This window comes from Ursus maritimus, unplaced genomic scaffold (genome assembly GCF_017311325.1).
Source record: "Ursus maritimus isolate PB19 unplaced genomic scaffold, ASM1731132v1 scaffold_18, whole genome shotgun sequence".
In the NCBI taxonomy this organism is placed as follows: domain Eukaryota; kingdom Metazoa; phylum Chordata; class Mammalia; order Carnivora; family Ursidae; genus Ursus; species Ursus maritimus.
The window spans coordinates 30,347,056-30,366,080 of NW_024424230.1; the positions used below are offsets into that span (position 1 = coordinate 30,347,056).

At 36.4% G+C, this 19,025-nt stretch overlaps 1 protein-coding gene across 1 annotated transcript in view; it reads right to left on the bottom strand.

Moving 5' to 3' along the window:
* The window catches only part of PIK3C3 (phosphatidylinositol 3-kinase catalytic subunit type 3), a 138,226-nt gene that overhangs the window by 59,365 nt on the left and 59,836 nt on the right, over positions 1 to 19,025 (bottom strand). The window contains exons 11-14 of the mRNA XM_008691401.2: positions 16,367 to 16,521; positions 14,683 to 14,773; positions 8,444 to 8,511; positions 893 to 998 (exon numbers count right to left, since the gene is read on the bottom strand). Of these exons, the coding sequence (XP_008689623.2) occupies positions 893 to 998; positions 8,444 to 8,511; positions 14,683 to 14,773; positions 16,367 to 16,521 (420 nt within the window). The remainder of the gene's footprint in view (positions 1 to 892; positions 999 to 8,443; positions 8,512 to 14,682; positions 14,774 to 16,366; positions 16,522 to 19,025) is intronic.

Here is a 19,025-nt window from a genome sequence, read left to right on the forward strand (position 1 = left end):
AATTTAAGCTCAGAGAAAGTGAAATTTCTTCACAGGATGACAAAAGCTATAAGTGACAGAATGGAGGTTAGAAGAGAAGACCAACTACTTTATCTGCCAATAGGTGAATGCAGAGAAGGTCTGAGATCTGAGAACTATAGTAAAGTTTAGCCTCCAAAATCTCAATAAGACTGGATTTAAATTTGTAAGAACATGAAACATGTTTATCTGCAGTTGCAGATAAAAGATGCTATGAAGTCAACTATTTCTGTAGCAAATCACAGATCAATGCTGTTGAGAGTCCTCACTGCCCGTGCACCCTCTGCTGGCTGAACTGTGCCACAGCACTTTAAGAATCACAACACCAAAGAGGAGAAAATGGTCTTACGCAGACTGTAAAAACTGTTTAAGAGGCAAAAATATAAGTTATGTAGTAAGTACCTGCCATATGAGCGTTGTCAAATTTCTGAAAATGTACCTAGTCTTGATAAACAAAACAGAAGAGAGGGAAATAGAAAAGCAAAGCTTTGGAATTTCTTTGTTCCATGGACAGGTTTATTTCATTAAATCAGAGGTCAACACACTTCCTGTAAAGGGCCAAGGAATAAATACTTTAGGTCTTGTTGGCCATACAGTTTCCATCTCAACTATTCAACTACTACTGCAGCACATAAGTGGCCATAAACATATGAAAACAAATGATCATGTTCCAATAAAATTTTACGAAGGAACACTGAAATTTGACTTTCACATCATTTTCATATGTCACAAGATATTCTTCCTCTTTTTATTTTTTTTTCAACCATTTAAAACATAAAAACCACTCTTAGCTCATGGGATATACCAAAACAGGCAACAGGCCAGATCTGGCCTTTGTCTGATGTTTTTGACAACCCCCACATGAAATGGTTACCTTCAACAATGCTTGGCTGAATCGTCTCATTACATTCAAGTACATCTCATGGGTCTTTGGGTCTCTTTGCTGAGTGTCTTGATCTTCACATTCCACTATCACATACCTTAAAAATATGTTAAGTCATTCATAAGAGGTGAAATGAGAGTCAGATTCATTTTGTAAATATTTCTACTTTTCCACTCAACCAGATTAGTTTAACATTTGCAAAAATAAATGGAAGTAATGAAACACATTTTCCGTTACTCTTTTAAAAGTGGAAAATTAGGGCACATACACAATCATTTATAAGAAGTAAATTAAAAATAATAATGCCTTAATTTGTATAATATCCTAGATTTTCTAAAAAGTCTGGCATCAAAAGAAGCATTTTCTCCTAATACTTTATGAGGTACATATAGCATTACCATCTTCAGAAATCATCTAAGCTCACATATCTACCAAGTAACTTACAAACATTATTTTCGAAATCTATGTAATCCTTTTGTAAGGCTCTCTTATTCTTTTTTTTTTTTAAAGATTTTATTTATTTATTCGACAGAAACAGAGACAGCCAACAAGAGAGGGAACACAAGCAGGGGGAGTGGGAGAGGAAGAAGCAGGCTCATAGCAGAGGAGCCTGATGTGGAGCTCGATCCCATAACGCCAGGATCACGCCCTGAGCCGAAGGCAGACGCTTAACCAGTGTGCCACCCAGGCGCCCCAAGGCTCTCTTATTCTGAAAACTTCTCTGAAGATACTTCTCATTAATATACCTCTGTAAAATGAATACAATTTTAAATTTATTTTTTCCCATCCAATCTCCCCATTTCTCAAAAATCCATACATAATCTTCCATTTGTGTATCATAAAATTGTAGTTTTAGAGGGTTAAAGAAATTTTAAATATATTCTTAAACCTGAACTGCTTATATAATTACCAAATCTTATAGCTAATGATTTGAATTAGATCATAGAGGCGAGTGTTCTCTAACTGTTCTGACAGGAACAAGCCATATTAATAAACACATTTTATATCACAACTCAAGACACACAGCCACATGTGTGCGCACAGATGCCCCAAAACAAAAAAGTTTCACAAAACAATATTCTAGAAAATGTTAATATTTGCTACTCTGTTCTATTTCATTTTTCTTTAAATAACAAATATTAGATTGTGAGCCTATAAATTGATTACAGTGGATCATGACATGTAGTTTGAAAAACACAGATCTAGACCAACTTCCTTATTTCATCAATAGTGAAACTTAAGAGGGGTTGTGTCTGGCCCACTGTACAATCATTAGTTGACTGTAGACCTGAAACCAGAGACTAGGACTTTGGGTTCCTCGGTCAGAACAGAACTTTGGGCTCCTGGGTCACAACCCTTTCTGTCCCGCTAAGCTTACCCTCACACTGTTTTATCTTTAAAAATCACATGAAACTTTTCAACTCCCTGATCTATCTGATAGTGTTTTTCAAATCTCAAGTCACAGCCACTTATTATTTTCTTTTATATTATTTCTGGGAAAAAGTATAGTCTGTCAATGGAAGTTGAACTTCATGAGAGCAGAAAGCTAACCAGTCTTGTTTATACTATACCCTCAGCACTTTCAGGACTGGCTCATAATACTCTATAGGTTATTGCTGAATGAATGAATGACTCAAATCTCATAGATCCAGCCATTATCTCAACGCTGATAATTCTCAAATATAAATACATATATCCCTTTTATTGTACCAATTTTGCATTTTTACATGTCTTTTCACATTCATCCACCCTAATTTTCAAGCAGCATACCCCCTTTCCAAGACACTGTCATTTTTAACTGAACATGTGCAAAACTGAACTTACCACATTAAATGAGTTATTTTTCTATCTCTATTGAATCTACCAATATTCCAGTCATTTGGGCTGGGAATTCCGTTGTAGCGGGGTTTACAAACTCAAGTTTTCCCAAAAATCAGGCAGGAAACATAAATGTTTGAATCACCTGACTACAAAAGGAGAGGTGAGGCAGTAGCCAGACCAGAGAACATAAGTGCCACCTAAAATCATCACTGGCACTTTGTGTTTAATTTGTGGTCCATGCACATAGAGCCAAACCTAGCTCCCGTTCCCCTGCTTCAAACATCTATACTCAATTAGTCACCAGACTCTGTTGATTTTTTTTCCTATAAAATGCCTCTTACCATGGTTCTGTACTACTAGCCAGCCAGCAGATACCTCTCACCTGGCCTCTCCAACTCTAAAAAGAAACCCGTTATTACTCAATACAATCATCCTAATTTTTTTTTCTTTTAAACTATCTTCATAATGTCCCACCTTTATGAACAAAAACACCAAAGGTTCTCTCTTATCTACCAGTTTAACACAGATTTTGTGGCCCCAGCATCGGGTTCCAACTTCCACTATCCTCAATTTACATATGCACACTACAGTCAGGTCAGTCCCCTAACCACTCCAAGCATGTGCATCCACTTGGTACTTCTGCTCAGGTTGCAGTAATGTCCAGAAATACGTTCCCATCTCCATCTTTCCATATTCTATTCACCCTTCAAGTACAGGAGACATTTTATCTCTTCCAGGAAATCTTCAGAGACCCTGACAGGTCCCTCCTTCTCAGACTTCTTAGGATAGGCCTAGCCTCTAAGACAACTTGTGCTGATGTTACCAAATGGTTTCACGTGTTTAACTCTTAGTTCCCTCCATAGGTTATAAAGAAACTGATGCCATAGGCCACATCTTAAAACTTTTCAGTAGCCCCTGACATACCCGTAACAGTCTTACACACAGAAACATTTTAAGGGCTCATAAAAGTAAAAGTAAAAAGTAAAGTAAAAGCCTTACCATGATACTAGCAGTGGTTTAAAATCCTAGAATTGTATAGCCTAGAATTCTCTGTAAAGTGGAATGAAGAACTGAACCATGACACTATTTCCATCATAGCATGTTCCCAACAGGAGTTCTAAGCCAAGACTTCAAAAGGCGTTCTTGAATCTTGAATCAAGAAAGCCTTCTAGAGGGGTGCCTGGGTGGCTCAGCTGGTTTAGAGTCCAGCTCTTGATTTCGGCTCAAGTCATGTTCTCAGGGTTGTGAGATCAAGCCCTGCATCAGGCTCCACACTGGGTGTGGAGCCTGCTTAAGATTCTCCTTCTCCCTCTCCCCTCTCTCTCACTCTCCCTCTCTTAAAAAAAACAAAAACAAAAACAAGTGCCTTTTAGAGCCATGGGATACATATGACTATTTAAAATAAAATTAAAACTAAATAAAAATAAACAATTCAGTTTTTCAGTCACACATTCTACATTTCAGGTGCTCAGTGGCCATATGTGCAGCGTTATGGATAATTTCCATCACTGCAGAAAGTGTCATTGGACAATTCTATTCTAGATGAATAAGCTAAGAACAGTTAAGAGAAACTCTTATTTCTTGGGGTGCCTGGGTGGCTCAGTCGTTAAGCGTCTGCCTTCGGCCCAGGACATAATCCCAGGGTCCTGGGATCAAGCCCTGCATCAGGCTCCCTGCTCTGTTGGGAGCCTGCTTCTTCTGCTCCCACTCCCCCTGCTTGTGTTCCCTCTCTCACTGGCTGTCTCTCTCTCTGTCAAATAAATAAAATCTTAAAACAAAAAAAAGAGAAACTTATTTCCTGTTTGCAGTATTCCAGAATGCTTGGTCATTTCAGGACACCACCTAGAAATGTTAAAAAGACAGTGATTCTAAACTATAAAACTGTCAATATACAGTCCTTTCCAAATCCTATTCAGACTTTTCATCCTTTAAAGTCCTTGACTTTCTCCATTACCTTAGTATATTGTCTTTTTCTGTGTGTTTATGGAGACATTCAGTTCTAAATGAGTAATACAGATGACCAGAATATACAGACTCCACTGCTTTTGTTCAGGTGTCCCCAACCACCAAGTAAGCACAACGGTCACAGCTATTTCCTATGACTGAGGGTCTACACTGATGCTCATGATAAAGGTCAAAACATCTTCCAAGCCAAAGTTCTGCTGCAAAAAGAAAAGTCCATCTAAAATACAAATGACAACCTCATCTCCAAATATGAAGGACAAATTTAGATCAAGACTAAACGACCTAGATTTGAATCATTTCTGGATTCTCAGTTCACAGCAGTAAGTAGATTCTACAAAGCACTCTAAGGTATTCCCTTGAAACCTATCATCTTCAAGTAGAAATGCAGACAAAACTGTCCAGGTACCCATTGTAAGATGACATCAGTGGGCTACCTGCTTCCTGGCAATTTCATTTTGTAGGGTAAATAACCTTTATTACCTTGAAAGGTCTTAAAAGTTATAGAAAAACATGTCAAAGCATCCAAAGTTTACTTTCAATTTCAACATACTGGAATAGCTATAAAAATAAAAAACTGGAACGATTTATGGATCCCGATGTCCAACACTTTACAGATTGGAGACTATAACTCCCCTCTGTGGCTTAAAAGGTTGACACTATTCATTTTAAAAGGATTGTCTGCACAACTATAGGCCCCTAAGGATTCAGCTATAGCAGGAATCCCACTTAAATCACTGGAAAGGGAAAAAATGAAAAAGGAAATTCAAAAGGTTTGGAAGGAAAGAGCACAATCAATTAAAATTTTTATTTTAATACATTTGTTATAATAAGTGTATGCTTAGAGTGAAAGGCCTTTAAATTGTTACATTTGATTAATATTTTTATACTACTCTGTCCATGTTCAAAGGAAGCGAATGATCATTTTAAACCAACTACTGAAATTATTTTCCATATTTTCACCCAACAATCACAAAAGCAGTGTCTACCAATGTCAGAAGCCCACATCAATAGCTTTTTTCTCCCCATGAGTATTTCTGAATATGTAATATGCACTGTAAATACAGGAAAAACAATTACTCCTCAGAGAAGGAGTAGACATAGCACATACTATTGCTTCAATGAATCAGATACATAGCGGGAAAACACAAATCAAATCTAAGTTTGATGGAATGTTTATAAGACTGGGAGTTGGAGCTGCACTTTGTTTACTGTCTATGGAGAAAACAAAGCATTCTTTCTGAATGGAAACTGTTGCCTTGCTGGAAATTGCTCATCTAATAGGTTTCCTACTGTTTAGCTGCTTTCAGAATGGTCTGAAAACTCTTCCTACTTGAAATAAGAGGTCAAAGGTTCTATCATAACTAATTTCAGATTTTACAATGAAATCTGGTCTATAGTCAAATCCGAAGAATACATAATTTTAAAACTCCACATAATCAGTATATGCACACACAACTCTTTTTTTTTTTTTTTTAAGATTTTATTTATTTATTTGACAGAGAGAGAGACAGCCAGTGAGAGAGGGAACACAAGCAGGGGAAGTGGGAGAGGAAGAAGCAGGCTCCCAGCGGAGGAGCCTGATGTGGGGGCTCAATCCCAGGGCCCAGGGATCACGCCCTGAGCTGAAGGCAGACGCTTAACGACTGCACTACGCAGGCGCCCCTGCACACACAACTCTTAAAACATTGACTACTCTAGACTATAAATTCTGAGCCAGAGAAAACTTTTCATGAATATTGCAAGAAAATAAAAATACCTATAAAGGAATTCTCAGTAAATGATTTAAAAAATATGTAAAATCTTAATTTTAAAATACCTAAGAAGCTTACCCAAAAACTTGGCAACATGCTGAGTGCTATATATATTTTTTATTCCCTTTCAAATATTTACTTAGATGTTCATGAGGAAATTTTCCGTAATAACAGTGAATAAACATACACTTAAGAATTCAGATTGGGATATGGAGAACATTAGGGACCAAAAGATTACATTAAAAGGAAATAGTAGCTATTTGGTATTATGAGAATTGCCAAGTAAACTTTTCAAAGTAAAAATAGTGGTTAACAACTAGCCAAAACATTCTGTGGGTATTTTTCAAGGACATACTGAAATTTACTGTGACAGAAATGTAGTTTTATGAATATTATATTAAACTGCTAAAATAAAAATAAAGAGGCATTTTTCTTTTCATTTCTAGGACCAACAGGAAAAGAAAATTACAGGTTCCAAAGCAGTGGGGGGAAAAATGACAGATTTAGTTAAGATTGTTGATAGCAGTTTTTCTTCATTGTAAAGGCAACCATAAAGGTTGAAACTAAATAATTATTTATTGTATACGTACATAACAGACAGCTGTATTTGTTAAAAGAACCCTCTGATTTAGGTGCATATATCTTGGCCACAATGGCAGTGTCCCGAAAAATGTTTGGAGAGTGAGAGAATGGGACCTACAGGGCAGTTTTCCAAACTCAGTCTAAAACAAGACAGTACTTTAATTCCTTCATGGAAAGCAGAATGCCTCATTAAACTTCAAAAATAATTAGCTTTCAGAATGGATATCTATTCATTTCTACTGTTTAAGTAAACCTAATAAATCAGACAGTATTTTAGATTAGAAACAATTTCCACAGTTAAATACTATCAAGGGGCGCCTGGGTGGCTCAGTCGTTGAGCGTCTGCCTTCGGCTCAGGGCATGATCCCGGAGTTCTGGGATCGAGCCCCACATCAGGCTTCTCCGTTGGAAGCCTGCTTCTTCCTCTCCCACTCTCCCTGCTTGTGTTCCCTCTCTCGCTGTCTGTCTCTATCTCTGTCAAATAAATAAATAAAATCTTAAAAATAAATAAATAAATAGATAAATAAATAAATAAATAAATAAATAAATACTATCAAGTATATCAACAAGTTTAAAAATGTTTCTGAACAGAGGGTTTAGGTAGGGCTTGCCCAGCTGGCTCAGCCCTTTGTTTGCTCTACAAAACTGGAGAAGGCTCTCTTGTCTAGTGTTTAGTCCTAGTGCTTTCTTTTACTGAACCAAAATACTGCTCGTTGTGGCCTAAGCTACTGTTCTTTGCACTTTAATATTCTGTGACAGATAAAGGGAGACAGGCATCATATTACTTGTGTCTCAGGAAGTCAGTCAGCCTTTCTATGGCCTTAGTTGCTCTTCCCTTCACCTCACTCAGGAAACCTGTCTCATGTAAAATAGAGATACTTCTACTTGCCCCATTTAACTTCATGGGGACAAAGGAGAAAAGGTCACTGAAAGCATTCTGTAAATCACAAAGTGCTAAATAAATGATCTAATTCTAACTGAGGTTCCACCAAGTTCACCTACATCATGCCTCTGCCTCAGTTTCCTCATCCATGAGAGAAGTACCTTCAAATTCCAGCTTCCTGTTTTTGCATGATTCCAATGCTATAGTAAATAATGTGAAAATACACTCCTGAAAGATTGTGAGGAATCATACTTACACTACCTAAATAGCCTAAGAGGTAAATAGATATCAAACTGCAAAACCTATTATCCAGTTTTATCCTAGATCCTGGAAAGTCAGTGAAGGGAAGAGAAACAGTAGTGCTAACAAGCATTTTGATTAACACAGTTGTAAAGAAACAGAGCCAGGTAGATGTAAATACTACATTTAGGCTTTTGGTAACTTCTCATACCTTATTTTATATTGCCTTTAAGTTTATAGTATGGGAAAAAATAGTCCTAACCAGTAATCAGAAAATAAAAAGAAGATTATTTCACATACCAGTATAAATAATTAGCCAGTGTTGAGTTTTTGCAGGCTCTTGATATCAAGAAGGTGCAGAGATCTTGCTGAAAGAATTAAAAGAAATGTGTATTTATTACCATCTGCTATTAACAAGGGGAAAAGAAGGGACTCTACATTTGCTTATCAGTTTTCATCTATATATCTCGTTACAGATCAGATTTTTACACATCCATCTATCCCTCCATCCTTCCATCCAATATTTATTCTAAATCAGGCAATATATGAGAGGCTAATGACACCGTGGTTCACACAGTTACTTGTCCTACTGAAGCTTAACATTTAGTGGAGAAGAGAGACATCAAATAAATTCATAGAAATAATTTAGATCGGAAGGTCACAAAAGGCAGCAATAGAGATGTGATATTAGGTAAGACCAAAATGACACTAGGGACAGAGGCCCTAAACTTGACTGTTCAAGAAACTTTTAAAAGGCCCAGTGTAGCTAAAATAAGGTGAACATGAAAGTAAAGGAGGCTAAAAAGGTAGGCAAAGCCCAATTGTGCAAGACCTTTAAGGTCACACTATGGAGTATGGATTTTGTTTGCAAAGCAATGGATACTGAACAAAAGATCTTAAGCAGGAGAGTGAGATGATCTGATTTCCATTTTATGAAAATGACTCCAGCTGCTCTGAGAAGTAGAGGCCTGAGATCAGTTAGGATGTTATTACAGGAGTCTACAAGTGTGAACTGTGGGAGTAGAGATGGAGAGAAATAGATAGATTTTTAAAGCATTTGGGAAGTATAATTAATAACACTTGCTGATGGAAAGGAAGGAGGAAGGGAAGAAAGGAATTGACAGTAACTACCAAATGTATGGATTTAGCATATGGGTTGATTTGCTGTGTCACGGATGGAAATTCCAACTGAGGAACAGGCTGGAGTGTGGGGAGAGTTCTATTTTGAAATATTAACTTTGAAATGCCTGTCAGATATACAATGGAGATCAAGTAGGGTTTTGAATATATGAACTTAAAACTCAGATGAGAGAAATGTGCGAGACATATAAATTTGAGTTTATCAGTACAGCCTGGGGCAAGAGTATAAATTGAGAATAGAAGAGGACCTTGAGGAACATTAAGATGTCAGGCCACAGAGAAAGTGCTGACAAAGGAAACTAAGAAGGCACAGCCAGAGAGCTGAAGAGGAAAACACAGGCCACACAGTAACATCTAAACCATGAGAAGAGTCCTTCAAGAAGGAAGCCATTTACTTTGTTGAATACTGCAAACAGGAACTGAGAAGTATACATAATCACAAACATTAAAGTCATTTCCTACTTTAGCAAAGTAAGTTTTGAGTTAACAATGGGAAACAAAGGCCAGAATGATGTGGATTAAAGACTGGGGGGGAAAAAAGGAAGAAGTATGTACAAACAACTCCTTAGAAGCTTGATTTTAGGGGCGCCTGGGTGGCACAGCGGTTAAGCGTCTGCCTTCGGCTCAGGGCGTGATCCTGGCGTTCTGGGATCGAGCCCCATGTCAGGCTCCTCCGCTGTGAGCCTGCTTCTTCCTCTCCCACTCCCCCTGCTTGTGTTCCCTCTCTCTCTGGCTGTCTCTATCTCTGTCTAATAAATAAATAAAATCTTTAAAAAAAAAAAAAGAAGCTTGATTTTACTTAAAGGGAAGTAAGAAAATAGGGTGCTGTTTCAAAGGATGTGGTGTCAAGGGAGAATTTTTGTTTTGTTTTGTTTTGTTTCTGAATTTTTCAGATGGAAGATACTGACATATATGAATATTTCTACCAGGAAAAGAAGAGAGAATATCTTTGAAGGGAGTTATATTTCTTCTGTACAAGAAAGCAGAATGAAAAAGGATTCACCTCTGTAAATATGGTGATGGGAAACTGAGATCATTCTTACCTAGTGACTTCTATTTGTTTCTATTAAGTAAGTATGAGGCAGAGCACGAAGAATAGAACAGAAAAAGTATGAAAGAGCTACTGCAGAGCAGGGAGAGCAACCCACCCAGGGAAATGTAAGATGGCAGACAGTGTTGAATGTCCACCTGATGTCTGTGATCATGAATTTACAGTGATGCCAACATGTTAGGCTATGTGCTTTTCTTCAGCAATATTCAGGCATAGAACAATCAGGTAATTAATTAGGCTTATCAAGGGTTGAGATTTTACCAGGGGAACTGAAAGTACTAATAAAAGAATGATTATAATGCTTAGCCATGGGATTAAAGCTATATTCAGAGGAAAGCAAATATTGAAGGGGGCTGATGAACAAGAAAGGGGTAGAGATCAATGGATTAGAAGTTTCTATGTGGTAGGGGTATTTCAGAAAGTAAGCTAAAGTAATAAAAGGCTGTTATCACAAAGCAGATATGCCAGTGCTTTCAGAAGTGGCAAAAATCTTATCTCTAATTTTAAGCTAAAACCTTAGCACTAGATTTTAAATGTGCAACATTTAAAAGCCCAGTAGGGAAATGCCTCAGTCAGAAAGCCATAATAACGAATCCATGAATTTAGCAGGTAGACTCTAAGCCTAAAGTTTATCTTTGACTTTATGAGAAGGATATTACGTTTTTATATGATTTTATATATATATATTTTAATAGAAAACACAGATTGCACTTGACAGTATACTTTTTTCCATCAAAAAACTATTTATAGAGCATAGACAGGGAAGAATTAAATTTAAAAACATGGGATACTGGGGTGGGTCAATTGGTTAAGTGTCTGCCTTCGGCTCAGGTCATGATCCCAGAGGTCCTGGGATCAAGTCCTGCATCAGGCTCCCTGCTCAGCAGGGAGTCTGCTTCTCTCTCTCCCTCTGCTGTTCCCCCCTGCTTATGTTCTTTCTCCCTCTCTCTAACAAATAAATTTTTAAAAAATATTTTAAAATAGATAGATAGATAGATAGATAGATAGATAGATAGATAGATTTAAAAGGATTTGTGAGGGGAGCCTGGGTGGCTCAGTCAGTTGAGCATCTGACTAGCTCAGGTCATGATTTCAGGGTCCTGGGACCGAACCCCACATCATCGGGCTCTCCACACAGCAGAGAGTCTCTTTCTCCCTTTCCCTTTGCCTCTGCCCCTACTCATGCTCTCTCTAATAAATAAATAAAATCTTAAAAAATATATATGTGAAAGAAGAACCTGTACTATAAATTTTTAAACTCAATTTGGGTGAGCAATTTTTAAAATTTTAAAACAACTAGAAGGAAAAACATGTGCTTTAGGAAAAAAGAAAATGATCTCATATTGAAGGTCAGAGATATAAAAAGAAATGGTAAAAACCTCTAAATAGTGACTGATTGTATACAATAATAATATTATCTAATTAGGGAGTTAAAAGTGACATACAAGTAAAGAGGTATCCTGTTTTGGAGAACGATAATACTTCTTATGCCAAACTTAAAAGGATGGATGTTAAAATATCTAGCATAGCCAGTAAAAGAACTGATATAGACAATATAACCTCCAAACTGAGGAGAGAGACAAAGGATAGGGAGGGGATCCAGCCAAATACGGGTAAGGGAAAAATGTATAGGAATAGAAAGTACTACCACTTATGATAATGAAATCAATCCAGGCATAGCTCTAATCACAATAAAAACGGTGGTGGGGAGAGTTCCAGTTAAAAGACAATAGTGTTAAACTGGATTAAAAAACATAATCTAGCTATATGATGTTTTCCAGAGATAAACGTAAATATAAGGCCCCAGAAATACTGAAATGAAAGGACTAAAAAGTATACCAGTGAATACAAACCAAGACAAAATTCGATTACTATCAGACAAAACAGACTGTAAAGCAAAAATATGACTTGATATAATGAAGGTTACTAATAAACAGTGATAAAAGATTCAATATACTTGAATGCACCTAATCAAATAGTTTTAATATATTTAAAGCAAACATCAACAGAAAAAAAAGGAGAACCTGACAATTCCACCATCATACAGGGGGAATTTTACCCTAATTCTTAAGAAATCAAGCACAAAAAAACATCAGGAAAGGGTTCATTAACACAATGAATGAGCTTGTCCTATCGACATATGTACAATAATGTACCCAACAATTGCGGAATGTATCTTCTTTTCAAGAATCCAGGGAATTTATGGAAAATGACCATATTTGAGCAATGAGACTTGAGTGTCAATCTTCTTTCTAATGTTTGGCCACACATACATAGTGGTTTCCTAAAACTCCAAGAATAGGGAAGGGAAAGGGGAAGAAAGTGAAACAATCCTCAGGTGTCAGAGGAGAGACAAGAATGTTGGTATCTGCAGTGATAAGCAGGGGAATTTCAGCTTGTTAGGATGCCACCTGACGTCTCCAAACACTGAACTGTTTACAGTTCTCTTAAAGATGATGACTGCTTGTACAGTATTATTATTACTCTGCTGGGGGCAGTGGAGGAAGGGGGAGGGGAAAAAAGGTACTCAAAATGAGCCCCAGTGCTTTCTGGGATAGCTTGAATTACCTAAACCCTTTATAGAACTATTCAGCTGAGAAAAGGCAAAATGGCTTAATCATTGAGTAACAACAGGTTCAACAGTCACAAGAGAAATATCAGAAATATATAAAAACTATTTTTAGTCTAAAAGTTCTGAGTCATAGTGTGTAAAACTGTATTGTGAATATAACATTCAGAATCCAATCACTTCAAACAATCTTCAATGTAAACTACCCTAATTCAAGCCACCAACAAGTCTCACATGGGTTATTTCAACAGCTTCCAAGTAAAAGTCATTTGATAACATGGCCTCCAAGTCCCTGCTGGACTCCTACTCTTTCTCTGATTCATTCTTTTACCATGCTCCCTTCTCACTCCCCAGAGTCAAGCACCCTCTGCTATTCCTCACACACTTAAGCTCTGGTCCTCAAGCCTCTATATTTGCTGCTCCCTCTGCCTGATATACTCCTCTCTCCAGACCACTCACATAGTTATTCCCTTGCCTCTACCATCATCTTTTACAAAAGATGTCAGTTTCCCAGGGAGGCCTTCCCTGACCACTTTTCAAAACTGCAACTGTCTAACACCACCCAACACCCCCTCTGTCATCCTTCTCTGATTTATTTTTCTCCTTAGAAAGTAGATATCATTATTTCTTCTACTACATATAAATATCATTGACTACCACTAGCGCAAACACTAGAATGTAAGCTCCATGAAGACAAAGACTTTGACCATTTTGTTCTCTACCTCCAGCACCTTGAATATTTCTGGTACATAATCAGAGCTCAAAACGTATGTGTGAAAGAATGAATTACGAATCAATATATCTGTACATGAGATTTGAAAAGGCAAAACAATTAAACTGGAGCTGAATGGTTTCTTAAAGGGCTCCCTTAAGGATTCTATGATCCTGTAATTTAAAATTCTTTTTTCAATATTTTCTCTTGCATCAAGAGGTAGGCAGATATCAAACTCTGGTTAACAGTTAGTGATAAAGCAGGAACCATTCAGCCATCAACATTAACTCCTAAAATCTAACTAAAACCTATATATATATATATATATATCATCAACATTAACTCCTAAAATCTAACTAAAACCTATATATATATATATATATATATACATACTATATACACATACATATATATATACATACTATACACACACACACACACTTTAAAAAATCAACTGAACTTTCTAGTATCAAAGCATTGTATTATTTGTTTTCAACATCAGAAGTGTGAAAGGTTCTCGAATTAGAAGTCTTAGGGAGAAATTCAAGAACATATTACATCAGCTTCTGCAAATGTACTTCCAAATGTATGTTTCGGAGTAGTAGTAGCCTAATCCGCGCGTTTTACCTCAAAAATTAGTATAATTATTTAGAAAGATTTCATTTAATTTTTCTGTATGAGTTAAAAACAGCTACTTACTATATAGTCCCTAGTATCAAAGTCACACATCTCTACAATGTAATCACAAACACCAACAATTACAGTAATATTCATAAATATGTTAATAAATATTCTGAGTTTCCTTAATAAAATATTTAAGCCCAGTTTATTTTCATATTGCATATTAATCCATTTATATGCTCAAAGCACCAATAAAATGCCTTGAATTAAAGATTATCTGGCACTTTTGCTGAGAGGAAAAGTCATAAACATGCATCATAAAACAAGTTATTTAATAAAGTTGTAATATTTAGTTTATTAATCAAAATCAATGTTTTAGAGACCAACATAAAATGTTTATCTGGTAAGACAGCTCCTGTAGGAAACTTGAAAAGCTTTGTACTTACCTCTAGATTTTCACCATCTGAACTGTCTTTTGTTTTAGCTGCAGGAGGAGGGGAAGACACTGGAGGAAGCGGGCTGGTTATAATTTGGGAGCTAAAAAAATAAAGGAGATATCACTGATTTGTAAAATATTCTGTCTGTAAGAGAAGATATACATTTTTTAGTACAGTTCACCTCAGTTGTATCTCGTTAAAGCATCACTTCTAAAGCGTGTTCTGTGCAACACTAGAATCAGATTATGTCCTGCAAAAAGCCTACAGTCAAAAAATATGGGTAACCGCCTCTTGGAAGATTTTTGTGTAAGCTGGTATACTAAAGGTTTTTGATAAGTGCTGTAGTTTTTTTAAAAGCCCATTTTAATTTAAACCAGCATTTCCCAAACATATCTGGTCACAAGCCTATCCCATCTCTTTTTTTATCTTTTTAAAAAACATAAAATTAATGACCAGCAGACCATAATTTGGGAAATACTGGGTTACATTTTCTTGTCATAAAATCTTAATAGACTTCTAGTAAAATCTTCTAGGTGGCATAAGGGAGGAGGAAGGTAAATAAGTATGACTGGAGACTGAAGGCCTCCAATGCATGGTGGGAGACAAAGTAAGGGGGTTTCTTCTCTTAAAAACAGAAAAATAGAAAGCAGCCCACAGAAGAAAAAATGATTTTCCCATTTTTCAGTTCTTCTTCAAATGAAACACAGAAGATAAAAAACAGCAGTATCATAATCATAATGAAAAATTCGAAAATACAATCTTGAGCTCATATGATAATTGCAATAATTGGACTAATTCAGGAAATGTGAATTCTAGACTTCACTGTCATTAAAAAAATCTCATGACCTTCACAACATAATTTTTTTTTATTATTGATCCTCAGATTTCTCACCTAAAGGTTCCTATTTATCTCAAATTTTAAAACTTAATGAAAAGCAAAATGGCAAAGTAAAAACAACATGGGCTTTGGAGTCAACTCTACCATATACAGTATAGAAGACTCTGGACAATTAACTTCTTGTTCAGTCCTTCATCTCTAAATTAGGAATATGAACACCTACTTTAGAGAATTATTAAAGTGAGTTAATGCACGTGTACCACTTCACAGTGTCTGCTACAGAGGTGTGAGTTTTTAATTGTTATTATTGTTAACAGCTTTTAATTTGAGTACCATGCTATTTTTTTATTATAACTTCTAAAAAGGTAAAAAGTGGCCAACAAAACATACAATAAAATATTTGAGCCCACTAACATGCCCCATCCTTCATTTTATTTTTGCTTGAACAGTAATAGTATCTAACCCTTACTGAGCAGTATCCTAAAGGCTTTATGTATATTAACTCATTTAATCTTCCAACAGCCCTCAAAGATCAGTTATTATTATTATATCCCCATTTTTAAGATGAGAAACTGGGACCACGCAGAGAATATGCACCTTCCACAAGTTTACACAGCTAGTAAGTGGCAGAGTGAAGATTTTTCACTCAGGTATTCTGACTCCACAGCTTGCAAAACACTGCTCTGCAGTATAGTAATTTGTGTTCTGTGAGTGCACACACCACATTCATTGGCAAAACTTTAAAATTAGTAACAACTAGGGTTTGGTACCTCTGGGGAAAAAGAAAGGAGAAGAAGTCTGAAAAGGGGGGAGACTATTAGATTTGAAAAATAAGTCCTCCCTGGATATCCATACCTATCTATTTCTGCAGAATTTATTCCAGTATTTGACACACTCTCTGACACTGAACCCTGACTATCCTTCTTGGTAGGTTCTAATCCATTCTTTATGTCATCAAAATTTTCGTATTTGAGAGCTTGGACCAGCTGTAATAGGTACATCAACAAATCCTGGAAAACAAACAAAAAATAAGCTAATATTAGAAAAACAAATGCAATAGGATTATAGACATCACTTATTCCTAAATATCAAGAGAACAGTTTAGTTTCATCTACCACTTATCAGCTGTGTTACCTTTGGCAAGTTACTAGGTTATTTAAGCTCTTGGTGCCTCACTGGGTCCTCATCTGTAAAATGGACATAATCATATATACCTTAGAGATGAGTTGCGAGGATTAAATCAGTTAATAGAAGAAAGTCATAGAACAGTGCCTGGCTCAGAGTAAAGGGGCAATAAATGCCTTGTTTATTTTTTTTTAAGATTTTGTTTATTTATTTGATGGAGAGAGAAAGAGAGCAAGACAGCACAAGCAGGGGGAGCAGCAGAGTGAGAGGGAGAAGTAGGCCAGGACCCTGAGGTCATGACCCGAGCCCAAGGCAGACACTTAATAGACTGAGCCACCCAGGTGCCCCTAAAGGCCTTGTTTAAAGTAGTATCCAAAAAGCAAAGCAAAAAACAAAAACAAGGATTAAGATGATTCATGTAAAACTAAGAAATTAAAGAAGGATCCTTTTCTCAGAAATAGATCAGATAACAGCATTTTATGTCTACAATTTCATAAGAAACTCCAAATTTTCAAGTTCTAAAAGAATTTCTGTTTCATAAGCTTTTCTGGTTAGGATTTTTTTTGAATCTTGAGCTCTTTCTTTTTCCTTGAAAGCTCAGGTTTTGGGGCACCTGGGTGGTTCAGTCCGTTAAGCGCCTGCCTTCGGCTCAGGTCATGATCCCAGGGTCCTGGGATTGAGTCCCACATGGGGTGCCTTTCTCAGCAGGGAGCCTGCTTCTCCCTCTCCCTCTGACCCTCCTCCTGCTTCTGCTTGCTCTCTCCCTCTCACTGTGTCAAATTAATAAATAAAATCTTTAAAAAAAAAAAAAAGCAAGCTCAGGTTTTAGAGAATTTGGGCTCCTTCTTAAATGAAAAAACCTATAAAACAGACATTTTTAATTTTAACACTCTTGGTTAAGGGAAAAGCTTACTTTCCTGCCAACTAGCAACAATGGCTTAAAGAAAACAAATACCTAAGCCTAAAGTTCCCATACTGCTATTGACGATCAGTGGGATAACTGTGAAAGTATCAACAGAGTAGTTTTTACTTTTCTGAGTTTTCCTGTAATGTAAAAAGACTCTTTAAGTTTCATATTTATGATAGAAATGTTTTCTGTCATACTCTCTATAAATGTCATACTCTCTTGGCCCTTCCCAATAACTATTAACACCAAAAATCTCACTTTTGAAAATAATTACAAACTGAAGAAATTCACAAAATTCAAACACTTCTTAAAAGTATCATTACTGTCGAGTTCCCGTTGCCCCTCATCTACTTAGCCCCTCAAAACTCATAATTAGATAATTGTTGAGACTTGGTGACTACAACCTCAATCTCAGCCTCCTCTTCAAGCCCACAAACCAAATAAAATCCCCTGTTAAAACTTCATGGCCCATACTTTCCTTCCCTACTTGTAACAACTATAGAATTTGTACTTATTTGCTAAATTATTTACTCTTGGTCTTCTCCAATTTATTACAAACACCATCAGGACAAAGACCACCTCCAACAATCTATTTTCCTTTACTCAATACCATACTGTATTTCTTTTTTTTTTTATAACTTTTTTCTTACATTAACATAGTCAACATTTTTATCATTATCTAAATATCGACAAAGAATAATACATAAGATTTCACCATTAAATATGATTTTGTCACAAAAAAATTAAATGAAAGGTTGAAACAGGCTTATTCATTCATATTCAAATATATCAATGTCAGTGGCCAGGGAAAACAAATGACTGTATCAAAGCACCGCTCTAGCATTCTGCTTCTAAAAACCATTTTCTTTCTTTTTTTTTTTTTTTAAGACTTTATTTATTTATTTGACACAGAGACAGCCAGCGAGAGAGGGAGCACAAGCAGGGGGAGTGGGAGAGGAAGAAGCAGGCCTCCAGCAGAGGAGCCTGATGTGGGGCTGGAGCCGAAGGCAGACGCTTAATGACTGCGCCACCCAGGTGCCCTATAAAAACCATTTTCTAATTGGAGCAATAAACATCTGATTTCCTACTATTCTTTTGAGACTTATAGCATCTAAGAGCAATAGGCATGCTTTTTCTAAGAAAAAAAGTGAATTAAATAACAGAAAATTGATTAATATATTTAAGGACAAGTATCCTTCTCAGGAGGTGTAAGTAACTAAGCTTCACTGCTCGCCTTCCTTACCAAGGAAGGCTTCAAAAACGCTGCTGAATATATCACCTGTTATGTTTTCCCCGTTATAGAAGACTTACCACATGAAATCAAAAAGGCTGTATCGTTATTAAATTCCCCAGGAAGGAGGAATTCAGAAGAAAACCTTCCTCTTTTTAAGTCACTCATTACTATCTGATTTGTTGGCAAGGTATTCTATAGTCAAACTGTACTTTCCTTCATGTGTACAAGTCTGTTTGTTCATTATATAG